We start from the raw sequence: 27,581 nt of genomic DNA, 5'->3' as shown, positions 1-27,581 counted from the left end.
GGAGGGTACGGTGCTTCCCCAACAACCACCCCTGGGTGACCGCCGAGCTGAAGGCCATGATGAACCAGAAGAACAGGGCCTTCAACTCGAGAGACAGAGAGGAACAGCATAGAGTCCAACAGGAGCTCCAGTGGAAGATCTGTGCAGCCAAGAAGGTGTATGGAGAGAAGATGGAGGAGCAGCTGGCCTGGAACAACGTCAGAAACGTGTGGAGATGCCTCAAGACCGCCTCCGGATTTGGGCAGGGTGCCAGCAGGACTGCAGATGGGGATTCTCGGTTCGCAGAGGAGCTAAACAGCTACTTTAACCGTTACTTTAACCTGCTCCCAGCCACCCACATGTCTCCAGCAGCCAGCCCTCCAGTCCCTCTGACCCACCACCTTCTACCCCTGGTCACCTTTACTGCACCCCGGACCTTGTCCCCCCCCCCCCCCCGTGACTGTATTCAGCACCAGCCCACCTCAGCTCACATCCCAGCTCCCCCCTGCCCCTCCCCCCTCACTGTAACTCCAACTGAGGTGAGAGGCCAGCTCCTGCGGCTGAACCAGAGGAAAGCAGCAGGACCTGATGGGATCTCCTTGAGGCTGCTGAGGACCTGTGCAGATGAGCTCTGTGAGGTCCTCAGCCACATCTTCAACATGAGCCTCAGCCTGGGGGTGGTCCACTCCCTGTGGAAGACCTTTTGTGTGGTCCCGGTTCCCAAAACACCGCACGCCAAGGAAACAGCCCACTACAGACCAGTTGCCCTGACCTCCCACCTCATGAAGACCATGAAGCGGCTCGTCCTGTCTCACCTCCACACCGTGGTGAGCAACAACCGGGACCCACTGCAGTTCGCCTACAGGCCCAACATCGGGGTAGATGATGCTGTCATCTACCTACTGCAACGAGTGCTCACCCATGTGGAGAAAGGCGGGAGCGCTGTGAGAGTCATGTTCTTTGATTTCTCCAGTGCTTTTAACACTATCAGACCGGCACTGCTGAGGGGGAAACTGGAGCACGCAAGTGTGGATGGACACCTCGCTGCCTGGACCATCGGCTACCTCACTGACTGCCTGCAGTACGTGCGGCTGCGTGGCTGTCAGTCTGAGGTGGTAAGGTGCAGCACCGGGGCCCCCCAGGGAACCATCCTCTCGCCTTTCCTCTTCACCCTCTACACCTTGGACTTCACCTACAACACGGGCAGCTGCCACCTCTAGAAGTTCTCTGACGACTCCATCATTGTGGGTTGCATGTCTGAGGGGAACGAGCTGGAGTACCGGTCGGTCATCACAGACTTTGTGGACTAGTGTGAGCGCAACCACTTGTGTCTCAACACCAGTAAGACGGAGATGGTGATCGACTTCAGGAGAAAACCACCACCTCATCCACCAGTGAACATCCAGGGGGAGAACATAAAGACTGTAGACAGTCTCAAATACCTGGGTGTTCATCTCAACAGCAAACTGGACTGGACTCACAACACCAACACCCTGTACAAAAAAGGTCAGAGTCGCCGCCACCTCCTGAGGAGACTGAGATCCTTTGGAGTGAGCAGGCATCTGCTTAAGACCTTCTACAACTCTGTTGTAGCCTCAGCTCTCCTCTATGCTGTCATCTGTTGGGCCCCAGGCAGCACAGAGTGGGAGAGAAAGAGACTGAACAAGCTGGTCAGGAAGTCCAGCTCTGTCCCGGGCTGTCCTCTGGAGTCTCTGGAGGAGGTGGCAGAGAGGAGGGTGTTAACCAAGTTCAAATCCATCATGAACAACTCCTCTCACCCTCTGCACCGGACTGTAGTGGAGCTGAGCAGCTTCTTCAGTGACAGACTGAGGCACCGTCAGTGCAAGAAGGAACAATACCGCATGTCGTTCCTCTCTGCTGCTGTCAGACTGTACAATAACACTGTGAAATAACCACATGCAATAATATGTCCACAAATCACGTGCAATATTATTAATATGTCCACAAATCATGTGCAATAACAACTTGTTTACAAATCCCAGCACTAATGTCACCTTATCACATCTAAACTCTATTTCACATATTGTAAAGAAGATGCTCCTATCTCTTTTTCAATCCCAATCATGTTTATATATATGCATATGTACATGTGTACGTGTATAGGTATGTGTGTGCATATGGGTATATATATATGTACGTGGGTGTGTATGTACACTCAACAAAAATATAAATGCAACAGTTTTGGTTTTGCTCCCATTTTGTATGAGATGAACTCAAAGATCTAAAACTTTTTCCACATACACAATATCACCATTTTCCTCAAATATTGTTCAGTCTAAACCAGTCTAAATCTGTGATAGTGAGCACTTCTCCTTTGCTGAGATAATCCATCCCACCTCACAGGTGTGCCATATCAAGATGCTGATTAGACACCATGATTAGTGCACAGGTGTGCCTTAGACTGTCCACAATAAAAGGCCACTCTGAAAGGTGCAGTTTTGTTTTATTGGGGGGGATACCAGTCAGTATCTGGTGTGACCACCATTTGCCTCATGCAGTGCAACACATCTCCTTCGCATAGAGTTGATCAGGTTGTCAATTGTGGCCTGTGGAATGTTGGTCCACTCCTCTTCAATGGCTGTGCGAAGTTGCTGGATATTGGCAGGAACTGGTACACGCTGTCGTATACACCAGTCCAGAGCATCCCAGACATGCTCAATGGGTGACATGTCCGGTGAGTATGCCGGCCATGCAAGAACTGGGACATTTTCAGCTTCCAAGAATTGTGTACAGATCCTTGCAAAATGGGGCAGTGCATTATCCTGCTGCAACATGAGGTGATGTTCTTGGATGTATGGCACAACAATGGGCCTCAGGATCTCGTCACGGTATCTCTGTGCATTCAAAATGCCATCAATAAACTGCACCTGTGTTCTTCATCTATAACAGACGCCTGCCCATACCATAACCCCACCACCACCATGGGCCACTCAATCCACATCAGATATCAGAAAACCGCTCACCCACACAACGCCACACATGCTGTCTGCCATCTGCCCTGAACAGTGTGAACCGGGATTCATCCGTGAAGAGAACACCTCTCCAACGTGCCAAACGCCAGCGAATGTGAGCATTTGCCCACTAAAGTCAGTTGCAACGACGAACTGGAGTCAGGTCGAGACCCCGATGAGGACGACGAGCATGCAGATGAGCTTCCCTGAGACGGTTTCTGACAGTTTGTGCAGAAATTCTTTGGTTATGCAAACCGATTGTTTCAGCAGCTGTCCGAGTGGCTGGTCTCAGACGATCTTGGAGGTGAACATGCTGGATGTGGAGGTCCTGGGCTGGTGTGGTTACACATGGTCTGCGGTTGTGAGGCTGGTTGGATGTACTGCCAAATTCTCTGAAACGACTTTGGAGACAGCTTATGGTAGAGAAATGAACATTCAATACATGAGCAACAGCTCTGGTTGACATTCCTGCTGTCAGCATGCTAACTGCACGCTCCCTCAAATCTTGCGACATCTGTGGCATTGTGCTGTGTGATAAAACTGCACCTTTCAGAGTGGCCTTTTATTGTGGGCAGTCTAAGGCACACCTGTGCACTAATCATGGTGTCTAATCAGCATCTTGATATGGCACACCTGTGAGGTGGGATGGATTATCTCAGCAAAGGAGAAGTGCTCACTATCACAGATTTAGACTGGTTTGTGAACAATATTTGAGGGAAATGGTAATATTGTGTATGTGGAAAAAGTTTTACATCTTTGAGTTCATCTCATACAAAATAGGAGCAAAACCAAAAGTGTTGCGTTTATATTTTTGTTGAGTGTATATGTGTGTATGTATGTATATACATACACATGTATGTGAGTGCGTGTGTGTATATATATCTATATATCTATATATATAGATATATATATATCTATATATATCTATATATATATAGATATATATATTAGGGCTGGGCAACGTTAATGCGCTAACGTTGCGTTAATTATTGAGGTCATTATCGCCGACAGTTTTGTTCCTCCCCTTAACGCTGCGTTTTTTTTGTTTTTTTTTTAGCCTTATGACTGTTGCTCGTTGCCTTTTATTTTGAAAGCGTCAGTCGGGGGCGAGCTTATGCTGCTGCTTCCTGCTGATAGCTGAGTTCACACAGAAAACGACATGAGGATCGAGAAAAGTACAGGCTATGCAATGCACAACAAAACAAAATGCAGAAAGACGCCGAACTTTTGACTGGACATTTTCGGTACAAAGTTCTACAGGATCAGGCTCAGATCAAATTTGTTTTTAAGCATCGTTCGTCATCGGTAAAAAAAAAAAATCTTGAATAATCTTGAATAGCCGAACGTGTCCCCGCGGTGAACACAGCTTTTTTAGGTGGTTTTCATGTCAACCTATAGTCCGTAAATTATACGGATTGTTCCTAGTTTCAGAGTTATACGGACGTACAAATAAAGTCGGATATTCATGGTTTGGTCTGTAATAAACCATTTCTGCAGCGCGGCTCCACTTTGAAACCATGAACCATTGAAGCAATGTTTCGATCCAGTAGCTTGTTGGTTCTTTGATTCACTGCTCTTCAGAAACAGCAAGCCGCTTCTTAACCATTAAAATATCGTCAGTCACTTTTGTGTGGATTAAAGTCACTAAGTGGGACTCTTGTCTTGTTGCTGTCAAGAAACGAGAATCGCCGTCCGTTCCGTTCACACAGCTCAAAACGCTGCGCGGCTGAGACAGCGTCCGGTCGGAATTAATAACTTCAAAATGAATCGCCGCTTTAAATAAAATGACACCTCTTTCCAAATGTAATACAGGACAAGAAACTACAATCGACTAAAAGGTTTTTTTTTTTCCTCCCAAAATGAAACGTGCTGTGTTTTCTTTTCAAATTACATCCTGAAGTGAAGCACAGCAGCTCTAAGCTCAGCTCAGATATATGGAAACACATTCATGCCAATAATGTCTGAAAGGAAATGCTTTTGACAAAAACTACAGATTTTGTTTATTCCTATTTATGTCCAGAGATCAAGGATTCACCATGTAGAGTTCATTATGTACAAAGTTTAAGGATCCAGTGACCAAATTCATATTTATTTACTTTAAGACTCAATAAAATGTTCAATTTCAATTCAGTTTAATCGGCTTATAAAGTGCCAAATCACAACAAAATCTAAATATACTAAAACAAATACATCACAATTGTACACATATCAAATTGTGGTATGTGTACAACTGTGACGTATTTGTTTAGTACATTTAGTCATGGACATGAATATTGTTATTTTGATATGAAACAGGATAACAAATGACCTGCCAGTGGTTTTATATTTGATTTCATTAGTGTGTTTCAGTTGAAATTTACATTTTCAAATTTATGCAATGTTCATTTACATTTTCAAATAAAACTGTGCTTTTAAGCGGCTTTTGAATTTATTTTTGGGTTTCACATATACCATGTGATTAATCATGATTAATCACAGAAAGTCATTGAGTTAATGCGATTAAGATTTTTTTATGTTTGCCCACCCCAATATATATATATATATATATATATATATATATATATATATATATATATATATATATATATATATATATATATATATTTCTACCTCATTTCTTATGTCTTGTACTGATACAAGTATTATTATTATTGCTTATCCTTGCACATGCTGTTCGATGAACATTTTCCTCTACTTGCACCCACCTTGTGTGTTGTCTTAAGAGCTGACGTAACATGTGAATTTCTCCTCTGTGAGATCAATAAAGTTTATCAATAAATCAATAGTGCGACCTCAGATCATTTTTGGAATCATGTATTCTGGAATTAGGCTACAGAGAGCTGAATGATGCTTTGTTTACAGCCAGGGATCTGAAACACTTGATGCTTTAAATTCCATGGCACCCAAATGGCTAGCACCAGCCCTGGACTGCTGTCCTGTCCAGGGTGTACCCCGCCTCACACCCTATGACTGCTGGAATAAGCTCCAGCACCACTTTGACCCTTAATTGCAGTAAGCAGGTATAGAATATGGATAGATGGATGATGTGACATAAAGTCACTAAATTTCCAAGAATCCTCTTGAGAAACCTACCGTGGTACCACCAACATGCCTTTGACTTACATCCCTTATCCCAAATAAGATATCTGTAAGCCAAGAGATTCCCAGAACCATTACAATAAAGCAGTGCTTGATATTTTGATTGACAGAAACAGAAAATTTAAATTTATGCAGAAATAGTTATAAGACAACTAAAGCATAAAGTGTAATGAAACGAGAGTTAGGTTCAATGTGCCGAGGCAAGAGTGGAACCATCCTGCTTTCTGTTCTGATGTAGAATATCTCACAATCATGTTTGTGGATAAATGGTTTTCCTATTTTAGTTTCTAACTAGCTCATGTAAGAAGTCATTTTTCTGCTTTGCTGATTTTCTCAGCATGATGCAATTATACAGTAAACAGTGAGACACTGCACAAGTAATTTTGTGGCATTGCATCATTTCTCGTGAGACTGACATGTTTTCCAACACATGCATAGCTTTGTGCCTAAAGTGAGTTACAAGTTCCATCCTCCACCTTTTTTTACACAAATAAAATTTGTAAATAAAAATTTTTCAAACTTTCAGTTTGCCATAATATAAAATCGAGACTTTTTGACAATGCAAAAGAAGGTGAGTGGAAAGAGAAGAGGGGAGAAAAATAAATGCTTAGAAATTATAATTAAGTGGCTGACATCTCTACTGGGAAATGAATAATTCATGTTTTATTTGGGAAAAAAATTTGCATCTGCTTGGGGAGTGAGAACTAGATAAAATGATAGCATGATAAAAGCACAGCGGAACAAAAAGAAAGAAAATACAAATGGGAAATAGTGTATAAATCTGAGCAAAGAAAGGGAATGGAGGGATCAGAAGTAAAAAGCTGTCATTTGATATAGCGTAGTAAACAAAGTATCCTACTACCAGCAAAATGAATGCAGTGTTGAAACCGAGGATGAAAGTAAAATGGCACTCAGAGATGAAAAATGGCCAATGCTGTTACACACTCCAACCAAAAAAGGAAGGAGCACAGGAATTTTACCCTTTTCCCCAAAATTTGAAAAAGAACACATAGGAGATTATACAAGAAGGGATAACAACGCTGATATACGATGCATCCAGTAAGTATTCACAGCACTTTTGCCACATTTTGTTATGTTACAGCCTTATTCCAAAAATGGGTTAAATTAATTTTATTCCTCAGTTTTATTCCTTACTCACAACACCCCATAATGACATTAAAAAGCTTCTTCGTTTTGTTTTTTTTTTTGAGATTTTTGCAGATTTCTTAAAAATAAAAAAAACTAAGAAATCCCATGTACATAAGTATTCACAACCTTTGCCATGAAGCTCAAAATTGAACTTAGGTACATCCTATTTCCACTGATCATCCTTGAGATGTTTCTACAACTTAATTGGCGTCCACTTGGGGTAAATAAAGTTGATTGGACATGATTTGGAAAGACACACACGTGTCTACATATAATGTCCCACAGTTGACAGTGGATGTCAGAGCACAAACCAAGCATGAAGTCAAAGGAATTGTCTGTAGACCTCTGAGACAGGATTGTCTTGAGACACAAATCTGGGGAAGGGTACAGAAACATTTCTGCTGCTTTGAATGTCCCAGTGAGCACAGTGGCCTCCATCATCTGTAAATCAAAGGTTCGGATCCACCAGGACTCTTCCCAGAGCTTGACACCTGTCTAAACTGAGAGATCGGGGGAGAAGGGCCTTAGTCAAGGAGGTGACCAAGAACCTGATGGTCACTCTGTCAGACCTCCAGCATTCCTCTGTGTAGACAGGAGAACTTTCCAAAAGGACAACCATCTCTGCAGCAATCCACCAATCAGGCCTGTATGATAGAGTGGCCAGACAGAAACCACTCCTTAGTAAAATGCACATGGCAGCCCACCTGGAGTTTGCCAAAAGGCATCTGAAGGACTCAGACCATGAGAAACAAAATTCTCTGGTCTGATGACACAAAGATTAAACTCTTTGGCGTGAATGCCAGGCGTCATGTTTGGTGGAGACCAGGCACCATCCCTACAGTGAAGCATGGTGGTGGCAGCATCATGCTGTGGAGATGATTATAAATCCAGCGTTGTTGTCTTTTTTTTAAATCAAAGATGGATGGTTAAATACTCTCCTTTGCATCCCGAGCTCCCTGTTTTTTTAAGTGTGCAGTGATTGGGGCTGATGGAGGGTGTCTGTGATTTGATATGATGTTAGGAAGCAGGAGAAAAGGGATCTTCCTGGTGGTAATGTGATGGTTGCTGTGCAGGATGAACACGCTTTCCTGTCACCGGGTTTGTTCTTAGTCCATTACAGCATCAGGAAAGCGTGGTCCGCCCACGGCTGTCTTTACATCCTTGTAACCCCCCCACCGCCCAAATCCTCTGACACTCAGCAGTAATTATAAGAAATAAAAAGTCTTTTAGACACTGAGCTACTGCAGCACAGCAGTATTCAACAGCATATAATACATCAGAACAATATAATACATATTAACTTCATAATATCATTGGACACATAGTGAAAGAGAGTAATTATTGCCTTTGACACACAAGGCCATGCTGTGGCATAACTAATGTAAAGACGTGAAGACAGCAGACAAATTGCAGAATATACAACCCCTGGCAAAAATTATGGAATCACCGGCCTCAGAGGATGTTCATTCAGTTGTTTAATTTTGTAGAAAAAAAGCAGATCACAGACATGACACAAAACTAAAGTCATTTCAAATGGCAACTTTCTGGCTTTAAGAAACACTATAAGAAATCAAGAAAAAAAGATTGTGGCAGTCAGTAACGGTTACTTTTTTAGACCAAGCAGAGGAAAAAAATATGGAATCACTCAATTCTGAGGAAAAAATTATGGAATCACCCTGTAAATTTTCATCCCCCAAATTAACACCTGCATCAAATCAGATCTGCCCATTGACATTGACCCTATGCCATGACATTGACCCTATGTGTCTTTTTGCAAGGAATGTTTTTGCAGTTTTTGCTCTATGGCAAGATGCATTATCATCTTGAAAAATGATTTCATCATCCCCAAACATCCTTTCAATTGTCCAAAATATCAACATAAACTTGTGCATTTATTGATGATGTCATGACAGCCATCTCCCCAGTGCCTTTACCTGACATGCAGCCCCATATCATCAATGACTGTGGAAATTTACATGTTCTCTTCAGGCAGTCATCTTTATAAATCTCATTGGAACGGCACCAAACAAAAGTTCCAGCATCATCACCTTGCCCAATGCAGATTCGAGATTCATCACTGAATATGACTTTCATCCAGTCATCCACAGTCCACAATTGCTTTTCCTTAGCCCATTGTAACGTTGTTTTTTTCTGTTTAGGTGTTAATGATGCCTTTCGTTTAGCTTTTCTGTATGTAAATCCCATTTCCTTTAGGCGGTTTCTTACAGTTCGGTCACAGACGTTGACTCCAGTTTCCTCCCATTCGTTCCTCATTTGTTTTGTTGTACATTTTTCGATTTTTGAGACATATTGCTTTAAGTTTTCTGTCTTGACGCGTTGATGTCTTCCTTGGTCTACCAGTATGTTTGCCTTTAACAACCTTCCCATGTTGTTTGTATTTGGTCCAGAGTTTAGACACAGCTGACTGTGAACAACCAACATCTTTTGCAACATTGCGTGATGATTTACCCTCTTTTAAGAGTTTGATAATCCTCTCCTTTGTTTCAATTGACATCTCTCGTGTTGGAGCCATGATTCATGTCAGTCCACTTGGTGCAACAGCTCTCCAATGTGTGTTCACTCCTTTTTAGATGCAGTCTAACGAGCAGATCTGATATGATGCAGGTGTTAGTTTTGGGGATGAAAATGTACAGGGTGATTCCATAATTTTTTCCTCAGAATTGAGTGATTCCATATTTTTTTCCTCTGCTTGGTCTAAAAAAGTAACCGTTACTGACTGCCACAATCTTTTTTTCTTGATTTCTTATAGTGTTTCTTAAAGCCAGAAAGTTGCCATTTGAAATGACTTTAGTTTTGTGTCATGTCTGTGATCTGCTTTTTTTCTACAAAATTAAACAACTGAATGAACATCCTCCAAGGCCGGTGATTCCATAATTTTTGCCAGGGGTTGTAGGTTGCACTTGTCATCTTCACCCTGGAATCACACACACACACACACACACACACACACACACACACACACACACACACACACACACACACACACACACACACACACACACACACACACACACACACACACACACACACACACACACAGATGTAGCAGCTTCAGTGCAGTACTCATCAGAGCCACCAGCCAAAGGGATGGAAAGTGGAGATGTCTGGGATGTGATCTCACATCTTTTTCTGTCTGAGAGGAGCAAAGGTTCCACTGTGTCAATGGATTCTGCTCATCATCAGATCAAGAAATGCTCAATTTTATGCCATGGGATATGGGGGATAAAGACTCCAACCCTTAACCACTGGAAGAACTCATGCATCTCTGCACACATGCACAGACACTGGAGAACTCAAAGCCGTCAGTATGAAAAAGTCACAGTGTAAAAATGTTTTGTGGTAGTGATTTATTCTTTTTTTACTGCAATGAATAGAAAACTGATAAAAAATACTTCTATTATACTATCTTTCATACTGTCTGCAGTGAAACAAGTCAAAGTTCATTGTAGATTCATTGTATGTGCCGCCCCCCCATTTCATTTTGCATATTGTCCCAACTGTTTCTGATTTGAGCTTGTATGTATTAACTGTTGCTGAAAAAGAATCACTTTTCTTTCTTTTATTTTAGTATGCGCTTGTATGTGGGTGTACGTAGACATTTGTGCATGCTGAGGGGCATAGCCTTTCTTATATATAATTAAGGGGTAGCTACAAAGAAAAAAGTTTGACAATGATTTAAACTCCTTTATGGATATGTCCATGTGTGCTTGTGTGTACTGTATGTGTGCATACTAGTATTGGATTTGCATCTGTCTTTTTTGTTTTGTTAAGTTGTTGGGTTAAGCAGCAATTTGTAGTTAAGTACCCAGCCTGCCAATATGCACAGGCTATTTTTCCAGCGTGTGACTGACTGACAAGGACAAATACAGAAGACGTCATCCTATCTAATCTTGATTTAAAAAGAGGTTGAATAATAGAACATTTGCAAAACTGTAAAGGGTAAAACCAGATCTATTTAAAGGAGGATTTTAGTTGCATGTGCATTGTGTTTCAGTGCATAAGTGAAATGTATTAGAGTGAGACTTTCATTGACCTCTGATCAAACTTCATTCTTAGGTGATTATTGGTCATGCTGCATACATTTTGTAATATTCAAGCATATTCAAGCTTATTCTGCCAATGCCAGCCACCTAGGTGGACTGTGACAATGCAGATTGTCTTGTCCAAGAACATTTACATACAACCCAGGTCTACATATTGGCAGGTCAGCTCTTTATTCACAGAGCTCTATGTGCTGTAGTTTTTTATAAAATGTTTATTCTGTACCATGGGTAAACCATGCTCCATATACTGCTGAGGCCAGTAGAGGAGAATGAAATGGATTCAGTTTGTTTATATAGCATCAAATCACAACCTTAGTCATCCCAAGGCACTTGAGAAGGGTTAAGTCTAACCTTACTCATCCCCAACTACTACTTAATTCTCAGTCAATTCTAAATATTGTAATATGTGCATAGCAGATGCTATTTGGCGTAAAGACTTGGACCTTGTCACTCCCTGCAGCACTTAAATCCCTGTCACACAATTTGAGCTACAAAAATTATAGGTAAAACCGATAATTGTGATACTGTTGTAGTAATTCTTGCTCCTTGGTTTGCTTCCAGATTTCTTCAGTGGTGGGCACAGATAACCAAAAAATTAACTTCGATAACAGATAATCAGATAACTGAAAAGTTATCTTTGATAAAGATAAACAACCCAAAAATGTATCGGAAGTTACAGATAACAGATAAATTCCATTATTGTCTCTAGTACATTTGCAACTGCTAACAAGCTGGATTTGAGTTTAAACACCACAATCACTTTTGGAAGCAGAAAAAGCAACAAAAGACCCAAACAATGAGTCAGCACTTATATGTTTGAACATGCTGCCCCCTTCTGGAAGCTACACGGCTACAGCACTGAAACACCCTGAGAGCAGCCACAAAGCCAGCTCTCTACCAATCACAATGCTCCGGTCAGGCGGAGGTCTTGAAAAATAAAGGCATCCTGACTTATGGTTTTGTGTGAATACTGATAGAATAACTCCATTAATGTCAATTCTGGCATTTGTACAAACTTAAAATATAACATATATCTTTTAATGTTGAATAATGCACTAATTCTGAGGTTTTGTAACAAACACAGACAGATCACAAAGGATTCTGGGTAAAAGTGCCTCTGCTAAACACTGATTGGTTCAGTCATTCATTATGTAAACCAACACGTTAATGTGATGTGTGTCGTGTGTTGGTGTTTACAGATAAATGTGCTTTTGTAAAATATTCCATTTTTGTAAAAACAGGCATTTTTATGGAGCTCTGGAAGTGTCATCGCAAAATGTTTTGCATGTGGAGAGAATATGCGCATGTTTTATTAGTGCCATGCGCATGTTTTATGATGTTGTAAAACGTGCACTCAATATTGTGTTGACACATAAATGTTGGCTTTACACTGTGCGAGTTTTGGCCCTTTTTCAGATGATTTTTCATTCATGTGAGAAATTTTTGGACCGAGTTTTAGGTTAATCGCGCGTCCTGCATTGTGTAAGTGTACATGGAGTAACAAGCTGCGTTCAACATCTCACGACCACCTCCTGATTGCCAATCGTATGGTCGAATGAAAATCAAACCTGTTTGATATTATTCTGGTCGACTGTCATGAGGGTGTCCTGCTCCTGAGCTACAAGCATCCAACCGCTTGCACTGTGCCTGTGCAAACACCACAGAGCTGTCTTGTAATGTTTTTTGTTGTTGTTGTTTTGTTTTTAAACTTAATTTGTAAAAAAAAAAAAAAAGCCATTTGCAAAGCCAAAAAAAAGCTGATTTGACACCCATCTGATATAACCGGGGTCCAAATAAATATAACACTGCCAACTACTGGTGCCCAGACGCTTAGTACTTAGGGCGAATACTGCCATGAACACTACTGGCCAGTAGATTGCAGTAGAGGCCTTGAAAACTTGCCAAAACAAAATTCCAGATAATCCGTGTCTGCTACATTGATTTAAGATGTGTGGAATTTAACAAATGCAAATACAATAACGTCTTTAAACCCAGAGAATATATCCACGAGAGTTTTATGCACTAGAGTTTAATGCTGCTGTCCGTGGAGCCTGACAGAGTGTCTGAAATGCATTTGTCCTGTCGTAAACGTACTGAGATTACCCATAATGCACTGCTGGGCATAGCATGTGCTCACAAAACCTTAAAAATTAGCACATTACTTTAAAACTAAAACATATATCTGATGTTTTCACTTTATAAAACTTCAGACATGACAGTCATTTTAAATAACTTGTCCAAAATTAGTTTGGTTAAAATTTGAACCATAAGTTAAAAATGTATGCCTCTGGATGACTTGGGTGATATTGCCAGCATATCAGTATGGTGTTAAAGAAAATGATTTATTTATTTATTTATTTTTTGTGACCAGTTCTTCTTTGCCTGCAGAGGGTAGAGTGGTCTCTCCTGAAACTAGCTCGCTTCTGTTTGCAGAGAGTAGAACTATACATCTCTTAGGAAACTTTCAACAGATAGATCTCAACTAATTTTAAAAATGTTTGCTGCTGTTCAGCTTGGTTTACTACGTTATCAGTCTAAAAGTTATCGGACGACAATTCATCGGAAGATAATTAGTCCGATAATGGTTTTTAAAGTTATCTAAAAAGATAATCCAATAATGAAAACATTATCTTCAATAATTATCTGTTATCAGATTATCGGAAGTGTGCCCACCACTGGATTTCCTTACCATTTTGTGACAACTCCATCACTCTTGTTGATGGGTTTGTAGTCACTCTTTGCCATCACTGACTTACCAGTAGCCATTTGTGGACAAGCTGGAGTATGAGTCTGCCACAAACTCTAAATGGAAGCCTAGAAGTTGCAAAGTAGTGTCACCGTTTGTCACAACAGCAGCAACAGTGACAAATTTTGGAACTTTTCAAACTTGCTTGTCACCACTCAGGCCCACCTACGACATGCAATGAGTGACAACGACTTCACACAAATGTCCAAGATCTAGTCCATAATTTGCATCAAAAATAACCACAAATGAACTCATAGCTCAAACTCTGTAAGAGTGTCAGCCCTTTTATGCGTACACAGAAAGGGTTGGGGAGCAATGATGCAATTTCTGTCCTCCTCTAAAGTACAGTCAGGTCATACAGGTGGATGTTGGGGTGGAGGTGGTTGCAAAATGCATGCCAGCAAACAGCAATATGTGGGTGTAGATACAGCACATATTCTCACTCACTCACTTGTGACTTACAGGAATCTTGGCAGCTTTTCTGGTTTCATGAACTCAGTCCGACATGCACGAGGAAGCTAACTTTATTCATTTCCCATATTTGACTAAATTTTGGCATTTTGATGATCTCTGAGATTCATGGTAAGTGGGGTAGAAGGGTTAAACCCAGACACATCCCGGCCTAACTTTGCTCAAATGGTGATTCTGGGATCACGGTAAGGATGATAAAAGAATAATTCCAGCATCACTGCTTTCTTTCTTTTTTCTGTCTTTCTTTATATTTCTGAGGGTCATGGATTTACCTGTACTAATTCCCAAGATACCTGTAGTGCTTTGACCTACCTCTCTGCATTCTTTTCTGCAAACTTGATAACGTTTAATCACATTCAGACACACAGCCACATTTGAATGCATTTTCTTATGTTTTCATTTTGAAATAAACTGTGTAATTGCAGGATAATTAAAAATAGTCACAGACACTTTCTCACGAAAAATCAGAATAAACACACAGGCAGGGAGAGCATTCTGACATTTTTGTTGCCAAAATTCTGCATGCATTTATTTTTGTTATAGTGTAAAAATTGCAATCGGTTTACTTTTACTTTCATTTCTGAGTTGTCTTAATGAACAGTATATACCGGTTCCAAGCAGATTCAGTATTTTAACATTTCCACTTTTGGGTTCCACCTTAAAATTAACATCTCTAAACTGATCAGAACCAAATGACACACCAATTAATAACATTCCATGTAAGGCTGTATGACATAACAATTTGGTGTTTCGTAGTTGTGAATCTTGCGCCATTTGGTTGTCCATGACTCACGCAAAAGGTCGGTTTCAGCAGAGTTCCAGTTTAGGGCACAATGTAAACACACTTCGTGAAGTATGGACAACAAGACAACATCGGGGCATGGCAGAAGTTCATCACAGGTGCTACACCTCTTCTAGATAACCCTCTCAACTTGGGAGAACGTGTCATCAACATAATCGCTCGTGAACTCACCATTCACATCCTCGCTTTGCCATTGTTTACATGCGGTGTGAGACGCAGAAACTCTGGTGGTGCTGCGGTGCATTCTGGATGTGCAGGGGGATTATGGGAAATGTTAAAATACAGAATATTCATCTTTTGTGTGTTATAAAAATATACATTGATATACCATTGATATTTGGTGGCTAATGCCGCAGTTAACAAGCTAGGCTATGCTGCAGCTAGCTAACTATTTCCAACATTATTTCTCTTTATATCTGAGCCTTCATGAAGCTGATGTCTAAGACCTGAGGTGGGAGTAAGTCACCATCAAGTCATTCTCAAGTCATGAATCAGCAAGTCCCAGACTTGACACTAACACTATTAAGAATTGGCTGAAATTTATTATATTTTCTTTACAAATCTAATTGCAAGACCTTTATGAGCTCAAAATGAAAAGCTGGTTGTCCAACACACGACTGATATCTTCTTTACAATGCTGATACTGCTGTTGATCTAAAATACTTTTCAAAAGGTGATACAAACAATTTATTACACTACTCACGTTTATTAAAGGAGCAAGTACAAATTTTAGGTTATGTAATTGCAAGTGAATGGACATAATTGTGTAGAAATGTATTTGTTTTGATACTTATGAGTTTTCTTGAGTGGTTTGCCAGTTTTTCTCACAATTAAAATCCACAAAATAACCCAAATACAAATCATCAGAAAATTATCCCATAACAAAACAGCTCAGTATGCCACAGCAAACCATGTATTAAACCAAACCTAAATATTAATCAATAAAATATATACCCCCTTCAAGCATTTACACATTCCTGGCATCGATTTGGCATACTCCTAACAATCATGTCAATAATATAAAAACATACGTGTTCCTTTAATAAATGTGAGTAACATAATTGTGGTTGCCTGTAGCAAATTTACAGTTTGTGCTTTTGCAGACAGTTTCTGCAAACCTTTCATTTTGAAAGATAAATAAGTAAGTAAGTCCCTTCGGCTGCTCCCTTGTTTGCACTCGGGGTCGCCACAGCAAATCCAAGGTGGATCTGCGTGTTGTATTGGCACAGGTTTTACGCCGGATGCCCTTCCTGACGCAACTCCACATTACATGGAGAAATGTGGCAGGGGTGGGATTTGAACCCGGAACTTTCTGAACTGAAACCAAGTGCACTAACCACTTGGCCACCATAGACTAAGAAAAAACAGGAAAAGTGCTAACTTGTACATCATCCCCTGCAAGAACCTGACTGACCTGCAAGAAGAATGGTTTGTTTATTTATATGACAACTGTGCTAAAGCTTGAGTAACCCAATTACGGTCTTTCTGTGTCTGCAGTACAAACAGGTGGAGCAGTACATGTCCTTCCACAAACTGCCAGCAGATATGAGGCAGAGGATCCATGACTACTATGAGCACCGTTACCAAGGCAAAATGTTTGATGAGGAAAGCATCCTGGGGGAGCTTAATGAGCCGCTCCGAGAGGTGAGAATTCTTGGTCTGAATTTATGGCATACATTTTTGTTATATGCTGGATGGGCCATAACATCTTGTTTATTTAAGAAAAGCTGGGAAACCCATTCTTTCACTTTCTCCAAGTAAACTTGGAGAAACCCTTTAAGTGTATTCACTTAATTGTTTTCAACTTTCAGTTCAACACCTATTCACCTTAAACACACACACAAAAACCAGAGTAATTTTATTTATGCCAGACACAAAGCTACTTTTACAAATACTTAGAGTTTCATCCAACAAAAACATGCACTCATCGGCCACTTTATTAGGTACACCTGTTCAGTTGTTTAAGACAGCTACCTAATCAGCAAACCATGTGGCAGCAACTTAATGCATTTAGATATGGTGAAGATGACTTGCTGAATTTCAAACCGAGCATCATAATGGGAAGAAAGGAGATTTAAGTGATTTGAGTGCAGCATGGTTGTTGATGCCAGACAGACTGGCCTGAGTATTCCAGAAACTGCTAATCTTCTGGGATTTTCACACACAACCATCTCTAGGGTTTGTAGAGAATGGTTCAGGGTCTGTGTGATGCTGTCATGTCAATATGGACCAACATCTCTGAGGAATGTTTCCAATGCCTTGTTGAATCTATGCCGTAAAGAATTAAGGCAGTTCTGAAGGCAAAAGGGGGGTTCAACACGGTACTAATAAGGTGTACTTAATAAAATGGCCGGTGAGTGTATAGAGCCCTGTCTTGCACTGGGTGCAAAGCAGCACACAGTGCAGGGCAGATGTCATTGATTGTGTTCAAATGACAGAGTTGTCTTTTTTACCCCTAGAGCCCACATTGTGTAAGCACCAGTTGTAGTTGTGCTCATCTATGCACCTATGGCTGTGTTCGTCTTAAAATGAGGTGTCCTGGCGCAGTGCTGGTGCATTGCTATCGTGAGGCAACAGAAACCAATTGCACCATAGTCAAGTCTGGGAACATGCGTTGGTGCCTCGTGTCAAAACATCCACCGCACCATGGAACCACCTGGGTCCTGAATGGAAACCACCCAGACAGACAACCGATCCATCCCTACCTCTTGAACATAACCATCTTTCTGCCACAGCCAGGTAAAACATGTCCATCCTTCTGGTTTTCTTCACCCTAGGGTCCTCAGCACAGAGGCACCTGCATGCTGGATTATGTACAGAGAAATGGCCAAAATGTCATAGCTCATGTTCCCTCACAATGCAAGCAGTACTCCTCGTTGCTTGTTTGATATAGTCATTCCAGTGGCACCCAAGGATCCTCTGAAGAGATCTAGCACCAAAGACATCTAGTCAGTGCCTTAGGTCATTGGTTTATTTAACAACCGTATAGTAAAACAGGAAGCTTCTTGTCTTACTATAGGTAGTGAGACCAGGACCCTCAAGACATTTATTCTTCTGCAAATATATTGGCATTGCCAAATACCTCTGTCCACTGATCTCCTGGCTTCATAAAATCTTCTCAGGTATCTCTCAATCTCAAAGGCAGAGGGCCCAGAAACATGAACGTCACTGCTGAGATAAGTGAATGTCTCTACAATATCAACACTTTCAACCCAACCAGATACACTGCTGATGGCAAATTCAGGAAAACATTCAAAGCCTAGATGTTAGCCTTGATCCAGACAATAACAAACCCAGACACTGTGATGCTTTGCTCAGGTTCTCAAGTGCTGCAATCAGGGTGTCCATTGAATTTGCGAAGCATTGTTTTGGAAGTCAAGGTCATTGAACCTTGAACTACAGTCACTGACTGTGGGTGGATGAAGACAGAGGAGGAGTAGGTGTTGAAAGAACAATTTGCTCAACTGCGTCACTTCAGAGAGTGGTGGTGGCTGCTCTGTCCTTGCACGCTTTGATGCTTTGCATACAGATCCAATTCTGCACGAGGAAAACCTCTCACTTGACAAATTGTGAACTCACAAAACAGTCTGTTGATACAATTACTCCATATGTATAATCTGCCCAACTGGCATTTCTGTTGTGTACATTTCACAGGTCATTACATTCACTTTTGCAGCTCAGACTAATTGTTGTTTCTTTGCACACAGGAAATTATCAACTTTAACTGTCGAAAACTGGTGGCTTCCATGCCTCTGTTTGCCAATGCTGACCCTAACTTCGTCACCTCCATGCTCACCAAGTTGAGGTTTGAGGTCTTCCAACCTGGCGATTACATCATTAGGGAGGGAACCATCGGCAAGAAAATGTACTTTATCCAGCACGGTGTGGTCAGTGTACTAACCAAAGGCAATAAGGAGACGAAGCTGTCGGATGGCTCCTACTTTGGGGGTAAGACAAGCTGCTGTTACACCAGAAACTCAAGTGCTACATTTACACTTTGTTTTGGGAAACTTAAATCTTTTCCACTTTGATATATACAATATTAAATATTGGAATTTTTGTTTTGATTCTGGCCTCAGTTTTCTTTTGATTTTTTTAGGCCACTGAAGTCGGCTAATGCTATTCAGATTGTTTTTTTTTCCCCTTGCTTCTGATTGTTGTCATTTATTCAGGACGTGACCCTTAATTCACAATTGTGATGTGTTTGGGACAGTATATACTCTATACGCACAGTATGTCACTCCCAGCCAAGAAAATGGTAGATTGAAAATGGTTAATTTTATAGATGGTTAATTTGGCAGCACGGTGGCTTAGTGGTTAGCACTGTTGCCTCACAGTAAGAAGGTCATGGGACTGATTCCCACCTGTGGCCTTTCTTTGTGGAGTTTGCAGGTTCTCCTCGTGTTTGCGTGGGTTTCCTCCGGGTGCTCAGTTTTCCTCCCACATTTAAAAACATGCAGGTTAGGTGAATTGGAAACTTTATAATTGTCCAGGTCTCCCTTGTAAAAGAGATGTCAATGTCAATGGGACTTATCTGGCTAAATAAAGGTTAAAAATAGAAATGAGTTCTGATATTTTATTGTTGGTGAACCGGTTTAAAAGTCCATATAACATTTTTTACACAGTTTATACTTTGAAATGTGGGCGTGGCATCATTTTTTATTCTAGTTTACTATGTTTGCTTTTTTCTAGTATATTTAAGAGTGTTCGGTCGGTGACACCGGAAAAGCTTCTCAGTGTCCTTATTCAATCCATTAACTAGCACTTGGTAAATACTACCAGTAGGAATGAATACAGTAAGTAAGTCACCTGACATTTAACCCCAGTGACCTTGGTCAGGTTGGAAAATCAAATTCCTTGACCTTACCCAATGATCTATGTCATGATAATTTGGGGTCAACCTTCACTGATATACCAAGTGACGTAAAAAAAAAAAAAAAGAAAAAAAAAACAGCCAAAGGGTTTGGGTGGAGTATTCCAACAGACAGGCAGATATGACATTGTCCCCAAGGACTGACCTCCAGAAAATTTGACCTTGCTGGGCAATTCTGGAACCCAGGTCCATATGTGTGCCAAGTCTCATACAAATTTGAGTGAAAATAATTAAAATTTTTCAATTGACCTCTTTAATTGTCCTTTGGAAAATTTGATCTCGTATGGGCAATTCAATAACTCACCTCCATGTTTGTGACAAGTTTGGTGAACAACAGATTTAAGAGGGGGTATCAATACTTTGAGCTTTGGCCCCAATGACCCTGACCTTTGCCAAAACATAAATATTTCATCCACATATCAAATTTGGTGGAACTCAGCCAAAGGACTTGGGAGGCAAAGAATGAAGAGACAGACAGATAAACTTTGCTCAAATTATGTGATGACATATTTTTACTGTTACATTTTATGTTTTGCTCAGTATACAGGAATAAAAATTCAGTAACACTAATACACACACACACACACACACACACACACACACACACACACACACACACACACACACACACACACACACACACATATATACAGTAGTATTCAGAATAATAGTAGTGCTATGTGACTAAAAAGATTAATCCAAGTTTTGAGTATATTTCTGTTACATGGGAAACAAGGTACCAGTAGATTCAGTAGATTCTCACAAATCCAACAAGACCAAGCATTCATGATATGCACACTCTTAAGGCTATGAAATTTCCACAAAATTGACAAACTCACTGACTGAATGCCACACTACTATTATTGTGAACACCCCTTTTCTACTTTTTTTTTTACTAACAGCCCAATTTCATAGCCTTAAGAGTGTGCATATCATGAATGCTTGGTCTTGTTGGATTTGTGAGAATCTACTGAATCTACTGGTACCTTGTTTCCCATGTAACAGAAATATACTCAAAACTTGGATTAATCTTTTTAGTCACATAGCACTACTATTATTCTGAACACTACTCTGTGTGTGTGTGTATATATATATACACTCAACAAAAATATAAACGCAACACTTTTGGTTTTGCTCCCATTTTGTATGAGATGAACTCAAAGATCTAAAACTTTTTCCACATACACAATATCACCATTTCCCTCAAATATTGTTCACAAACCAGTCTAAATCTGTGATAGTGAGCACTTCTCCTTTGCTGAGATAATCCATCCCACATCACAGGTGTGCCATATCAAGATGCTGATTAGACACCATGATTAGTGCACATGTGTGCCTTAGACTGTCCACAAAAATGGACAGTACTATTCTAACCTACTGAAACAGTTACGCGAGGCTATCAAAAAGAAGTGACCAGGAAAGCTGACGAAAGGGGTGCTGTTCCATCAAGACAATGCCCCAGCTCACAAGTCAACAGTGGCCATGGCCACTATCCAGGAGTGTGGATTCAAACTGGTAGATCACCCACCAGACTCCCCTAACTTGGCACCCTCGGACTTTCATCTGTTCCCAAACCTGAAAAAAAACTTGGCTGGGAAGCAATATCGGAGCAATGATGAGGTGATGGCTGCCGTTGAGGACTATTTTGACTCTCAAGATGAAAGCTTCTATGCCAAGGAAATCGAAGCACTCAAGCACAGGGAAACTATGTAGAAAAATAACCCTGAATTTGTTCAATTCGACAACTGCATCATAGTCAGCCTTAGAACTTTTCAGCCTACCCTCGTGTATATATATATATATATATATATATATATATATATATATATATATATATATATATATATATATATATATATATATACACACACACACACACACACACATACAGGGTGGGCCAATGAAATGTTACCACTTTTTGATCGTACACAAATTTTTGAAATGAGAACTTATTCGAAAATTTTATTTACAGACTTGTAACAGAAGCATCAAATTAACAATTGATAACAAAGGTTTCCTTTGGTATCAGTTGTCTCTGTATCAATTTGTCTCTTGTTTTCCGCACAGTTCAATAATTGATGACATGTTCAATCCATGCTCCTCTTCTTTGGATTACAGCTGCAACACACACATTTTGTGATGCACAGTTTGTGATGACATTGCCACACATCTCAAGAGGAATTCTCCGAATTTCCTGACGGATGTTGTGTTGTCCTTTTGTGGTAAAGAAAATGATGCTGAACTTGCCGAATGCCATTTCATTCACTCAGTGATAAAACTTCACAGTTATGTAATACGAAATGGTGGAAAAGCATTTAGCAGTGTATGACCCGCCTGTGGAACTTTAATTACGTCTTGCCTGCTCAAGTCCATCTCCATGCCCTCTCTCTGGGGCTTCCACAGGAATAATGAAAAGATGGCAGACAATCTTTTCTGCACACATGCAAAACTAATCAATACTTTAGACAGGCTTTTCTTGGCTTTCTCGAGAGCCATGTTGTCTTTAATGTTGTCCCAAATGTTCCCACTTTCAATCCCTCCTCAGCAGAGCATCATTCAGAGTCTATGAAAAGTCCAGTTAGCTCATTGTCTGGTATTTAGTTGCCTGTATGACAGTTTGGACATCTGGCACTCAAATCATGTCCACTTTTCATCTGATTTATTTGCAGTGGAAATGTGTGGGATTTGGAACAGATTCTGTGACTGTTGTTGGCAGTGCCATTGCTCAGGTGGAGGTGTGTGTGTGTGTATGTTGGGGGGGGGGTTCACAGTGGGGGCTGTTGAGGTAAGACTCCAGCCACTGGAAATTTCTTGACAAACAGAAGTTAGTCATTCATGAAATGAACTGGTGCAGGATCAACATTTGGATGTCAATGGTCCTCACTCACAAGCATTTCTATATTTTTAAAATTTATTCTCAAAATAATGGAATGACAAACTGGGGTTTGTACATGTGTTGAGTAGCATATCTTTCTTCCATATGTGTTTATTTATGGGCCTGGTTTACTAAGATCCTGGGTTGGTGAAAGTTTTGCGAGTGATCTAAGAGTAATTGTGTAAATGACAGCGGTATGTCAATAAGGATTTTACATGTGTTAATGACCATAAGTGCGTAGAAGACAGTACTCCACCTGCTATGTTGTACAGCTTAGTGATGGAGGCGCTAGCAAAAAGACAGGAGTAGAGCTGGAGGCGGCAGAGCTGAAGATGTTGCGATTTTCTTTGGGAGTGATGACGATGGACAGGATTAGGAATGAACATATCAGAGGGACAGCACAGGTAGGAGAGTTTGGAAACAAAGTCAGAGAGGCGAGATTCAGATGGTTTGGACAAGTGCAGAAGAGGGACCCAGAGTATATAAGGGGAAAGATGCTGAGGATGGAGCCACCAGGCAGGAGGAGAAGAGGGAGCCAAAGAGGAGGGTTTATGGATGTGGTGAGGGAGGACATGCAGGTGGTTGGTGTGACAGAGGAAGTTGTAGAGGACAGGGTGAGATGGAGATGGTTGATCTGCTGTGGCGAGCACTAATGGGAGCAGCCAAAAGAAGAATGATGCACATAATGAAATCCATCCACTTGGAGGTACAAGCAAAATAAGACATTTACAGTAAAACTCATAAGCTATCATTGTATAAACCGGATATTCGCACTCACCAGACAAAAGCAAAAGTCCCAATGTTTTTGTATGGTTTTCCATGTAATAAACACTGTATATAATGGATTTTGAATAACAGATATTTGCTCACATCGGATAAAACGTCCTGTCCAACCGCAATCCATCGCCATTAAAACCCCTCACATGTACTGGACAGAGCAGTCTGGACATGCCCAGTAACAGAGGTATGAAATGAAGTTCAGCACTGACACTAAACGATTATTATTTTTTTAATTTTTTTTAATGAAGGGACCCGCAGTCTGATGTGCACCTGCTACATCGGACACTGCAAAAGGCTGTGATCACTTTTACGTTTTCACTCCTTCCTCTCCCATCATATTTTAAAAGTTGTTGCAGTGCACAATGATTACACCCGCATTTCATGGAGGAAATTGTGTACCTTACCTTTGATTTGGAGGTTGTACAAAGAAGAGCTATTGAGGGATGAATTCTCCAGAAAATTCAGAAAAAAATCCAGAAAAAGCATGATCCAGAAAAATTGCATAAAGACGCAACAGAGAACTTAAAAATTATTGTGCACATCGATGCCATTGAATGGCACAGTGTTACAGAGCTGCAGAAGCATAAATCAGTGTTTAAGATTTTAAAGTACCACTCTGTGCACAGTAGATTTAGGAAAAAAAGTGACTCAACCAAATGTAATCTTTTTAATGCACATAATGCCCGCTGCTTATTTAAGGCAGGCATTTATTTTTTTCAGAGGAATTTTTGACCCAGTCATTGAATAAGACAGTTCACAATTCCCCGTAGATCGTTCGGCACCTCCTGACTCTAACTAATCCATTACATACAAATAATATACATTTAACGGATTTCGGTTATAACGGACAAAATTCACTGGTCCACCTGAATCTATTATATGTAAGTTTTAGTGTATTGAACATTTACCAAATTAAAAATGAATGTGCCTTGAAAATGGTTCGTCGGCTGTTTCACAGGCAGCACACTGTGTATGTCTCGAGCACATATTCAGCACCACTGCTGTCAAAACCCCCTCCTCCCATCCAAAGAAAAAAACAATGATGATTTTGATTTTATTAATTTACGTTACTCTGCTGTAAATAGCCTAAGTCTCAATTTATCTGTGACCTTATGTGTCAATACTGTGGCATGCTGGCATATGTGAAGTAAATGTATTTAATATTATTATTAAAATGTTGGTTGAAGGCGAATGACGTGAAGCATCACCAAAAATACTTTAGCCATGAAAACTTGCAAAATACAAATGCTATCGTAATCCCTTAAAATTGCTACTGAGCTTGATAAATCACATTGCATGTGCTAAATTAACCTATTTGCAAGTTCTCCTCCCAGTATTGTGCGCACTCTGGTAGACACATCCTTGCAATAGGGCACCGCAGTCTGGTTTGAACCCTGCATGATACATTTGTTTTCGGCTGCAATCACCGAAGCAGTTGCGAAAAGTTTTTTTTTTTTTTTCGGTTCCCAGTGGAGAAGAAAAGAGGAGGCAGATGGGACATTTGTCTGTGTCAGCCTACACAGCTAACCAGAGTAGCTGTGTTCTCTCGCCTGCAAAACCGCCTTGACACGTTTGTGCTCCGGGTCATAAACAAACCGCAACACATGTCCACTTTCCCACTGCATCGTAACTTTTTCTTTGCATTTTCACTTTGTTTGCATGTAATTTGCCAAAAAACCCATTGAAAATGCCGTGGTTTGTCCCCCGGAAGTAGAGAAATTACGTCATATGCGTCATATTGTAGCCCAATTGCATATTCATGAAGGCAAACAAATTAAATGTACAATACATGTTATTTTGCTCATTTGAAAGACACAATCCTCTTTGCACACTTTATCCTTACATGTATAATGAATAAAAAAAAACCAGTCCCAACAGTATAAGCGCAAGCAAACAAATTTTTGATGTCCGAAGTTCCTGTTGTATCTCGTACGCGTATGTCAATTGTGTCTTTCTTGCTGCTCGTTCATGATTCCATATAATCTACATTTAGAATAAGCTTTGTGTGTGATCGTGTCCACTTGTCAGTTTTGTTTTTAGTGCAAATTGTTCTGAAATTAAAAAAAAAAGCATTAATGACTTCCACAAAAGGTCTTAGTTTAATCAAAGGTAAAAGTTAAGACCAAATTCGTGAGTGAATCACCCATCAGTGAGGCCCAGTGTCCTTGATTAATCTATGCGAGAGAGAGAGAGAACCTCGAGCTGAAAATAGTGCCACTGTTTGTTGTGCATTTTACTGCGTCAAACACGCTCAGCATCAGCAGGCTCCTGTTCACACTAGAGAAATCGGCGTGCATTTGCTGAGCAACGTCTCAGCTAAATCACAAACCTGAATTATTTACACAATTATATACTCAGCAGACTGCTCCACTTTATTAGCTGTTGGATTAACTCGGGCCCAAGAGCCTTAAACTCTAAAGTGGACGTGACGTGTCGTGGATGGGCGCATCAGCCGTGCATGCAGCAATCCAGTGGAAATGGGAAATGTAATGTGACTGCAGCACTAACGCCAAAGGACAGCTGGATCGGTTCCAGCCTCGCTCTCTGGACGTTGCTTGATTCTCCAAACATGCACCTTTCACTCCCCACCCCCCGCATCTCTTCCTTTCTCTCCGTAGAGTTCAGTGCTATCTGCGCAGCATCTCCTCTGCCCTCCCGGTGCCCAGATTGAGCAGACTATTTTGCTGTTATAGTTCATCCTTTGTTGCCCGTAGTAATTGATGTGTTGCCAGGACAGACTTAAGAACTCTCGGCTAGTGACCTTGCAGTGGCCCTGCACAACGGCCTGAACGTGCTTATCAAAAGCTGCCTTTGACTGCACCTCTAAGATGGCTCACTTAGCTCCTGAGTGGATTGAGCGGACTGTGGTACAGGATGAAAGAGAGACAACGAAGAGCAAATTCACCAGCATCCTGCGTCAGTGCGTCATATCTTTTTTTTGGCTTTGCTCATTTTATGGCTAGTTACAAATTTTTTTCCTGTCTTAATTCTTAATCTTTTGATGTTCTAGTTTAAGGTTCTAATGCTTCTTCTTTTTTTCCACTTTTAATTTCAGATTAACTACAGTGAGTCCGGAAAGTATTCACAGCGCTTCACTATTTCAGCCTTATTCCAAAATGGATTAATTAAATTTTTTTCCCTCAAAATACTCAACATGGCAAAAAAGGTTTTTCAAATGTTTCCATTATTAAAAAAACAACAACAACAACAAAAAAACTAAGAAATCACATGTAGGGCAATTCCATGCCAAGTGGGAAAATGGTGTAATTTTTTTTTTCTAATTGAGACTCTATTGATTGTGCATTTTTGACAGAATATAAGTTGTAGTTGCAGGAAATGGCTGTAGTTAATGACCACGGTATAGATTTATGAAAATCACAACTCTATATAACTCACCAAAGGCCACAGTCACAACGAATGACATTACCTCTTAAAGTTTCACTTTGCAAAGAGGGACTAGATAAGGCTGCCCACTCTAACTGCTATTATTTGCAATATTTATAGAACCACTGGCGACTGCAATACGTCAGAACGTCAACATCAAGGGTATCAAGTCTTCAATGTCTGACCGCAAAATCAATTTATATGCTGATGATATCATACTATATCTCCAAGAACCATCAAAATCACTACAAGAAGTATTTAAACTCATCACTACTTTCTCACACCTATCAGATTACTCTATTAACTGGTCAAAATCGATGATACTTCCTTTAACTGAGGATTCATGGAACCCTTCACCTCAAGATCCACACTATACAGTAGTGTTCA

At 40.5% G+C, this 27,581-nt stretch overlaps 1 protein-coding gene across 1 annotated transcript in view; it reads left to right on the top strand.

Annotated features, from left to right (window-relative positions):
• LOC117524694 (potassium/sodium hyperpolarization-activated cyclic nucleotide-gated channel 1-like) overlaps positions 1-27,581 on the top strand; it is a 223,252-nt gene that overhangs the window by 134,453 nt on the left and 61,218 nt on the right. Inside the window, exons 4-5 of the mRNA XM_034186516.1 lie at positions 16,780-16,926; positions 18,990-19,230. Coding sequence (XP_034042407.1) covers positions 16,780-16,926; positions 18,990-19,230 — 388 coding nt within the window. The remainder of the gene's footprint in view (positions 1-16,779; positions 16,927-18,989; positions 19,231-27,581) is intronic.

This window comes from Thalassophryne amazonica, chromosome 2 (genome assembly GCF_902500255.1).
Source record: "Thalassophryne amazonica chromosome 2, fThaAma1.1, whole genome shotgun sequence".
Taxonomy (NCBI): domain Eukaryota; kingdom Metazoa; phylum Chordata; class Actinopteri; order Batrachoidiformes; family Batrachoididae; genus Thalassophryne; species Thalassophryne amazonica.
The sequence above is the reverse complement of the archived record's forward strand: the minus strand, read 5'-3'. Positions and strand labels throughout refer to the sequence as shown.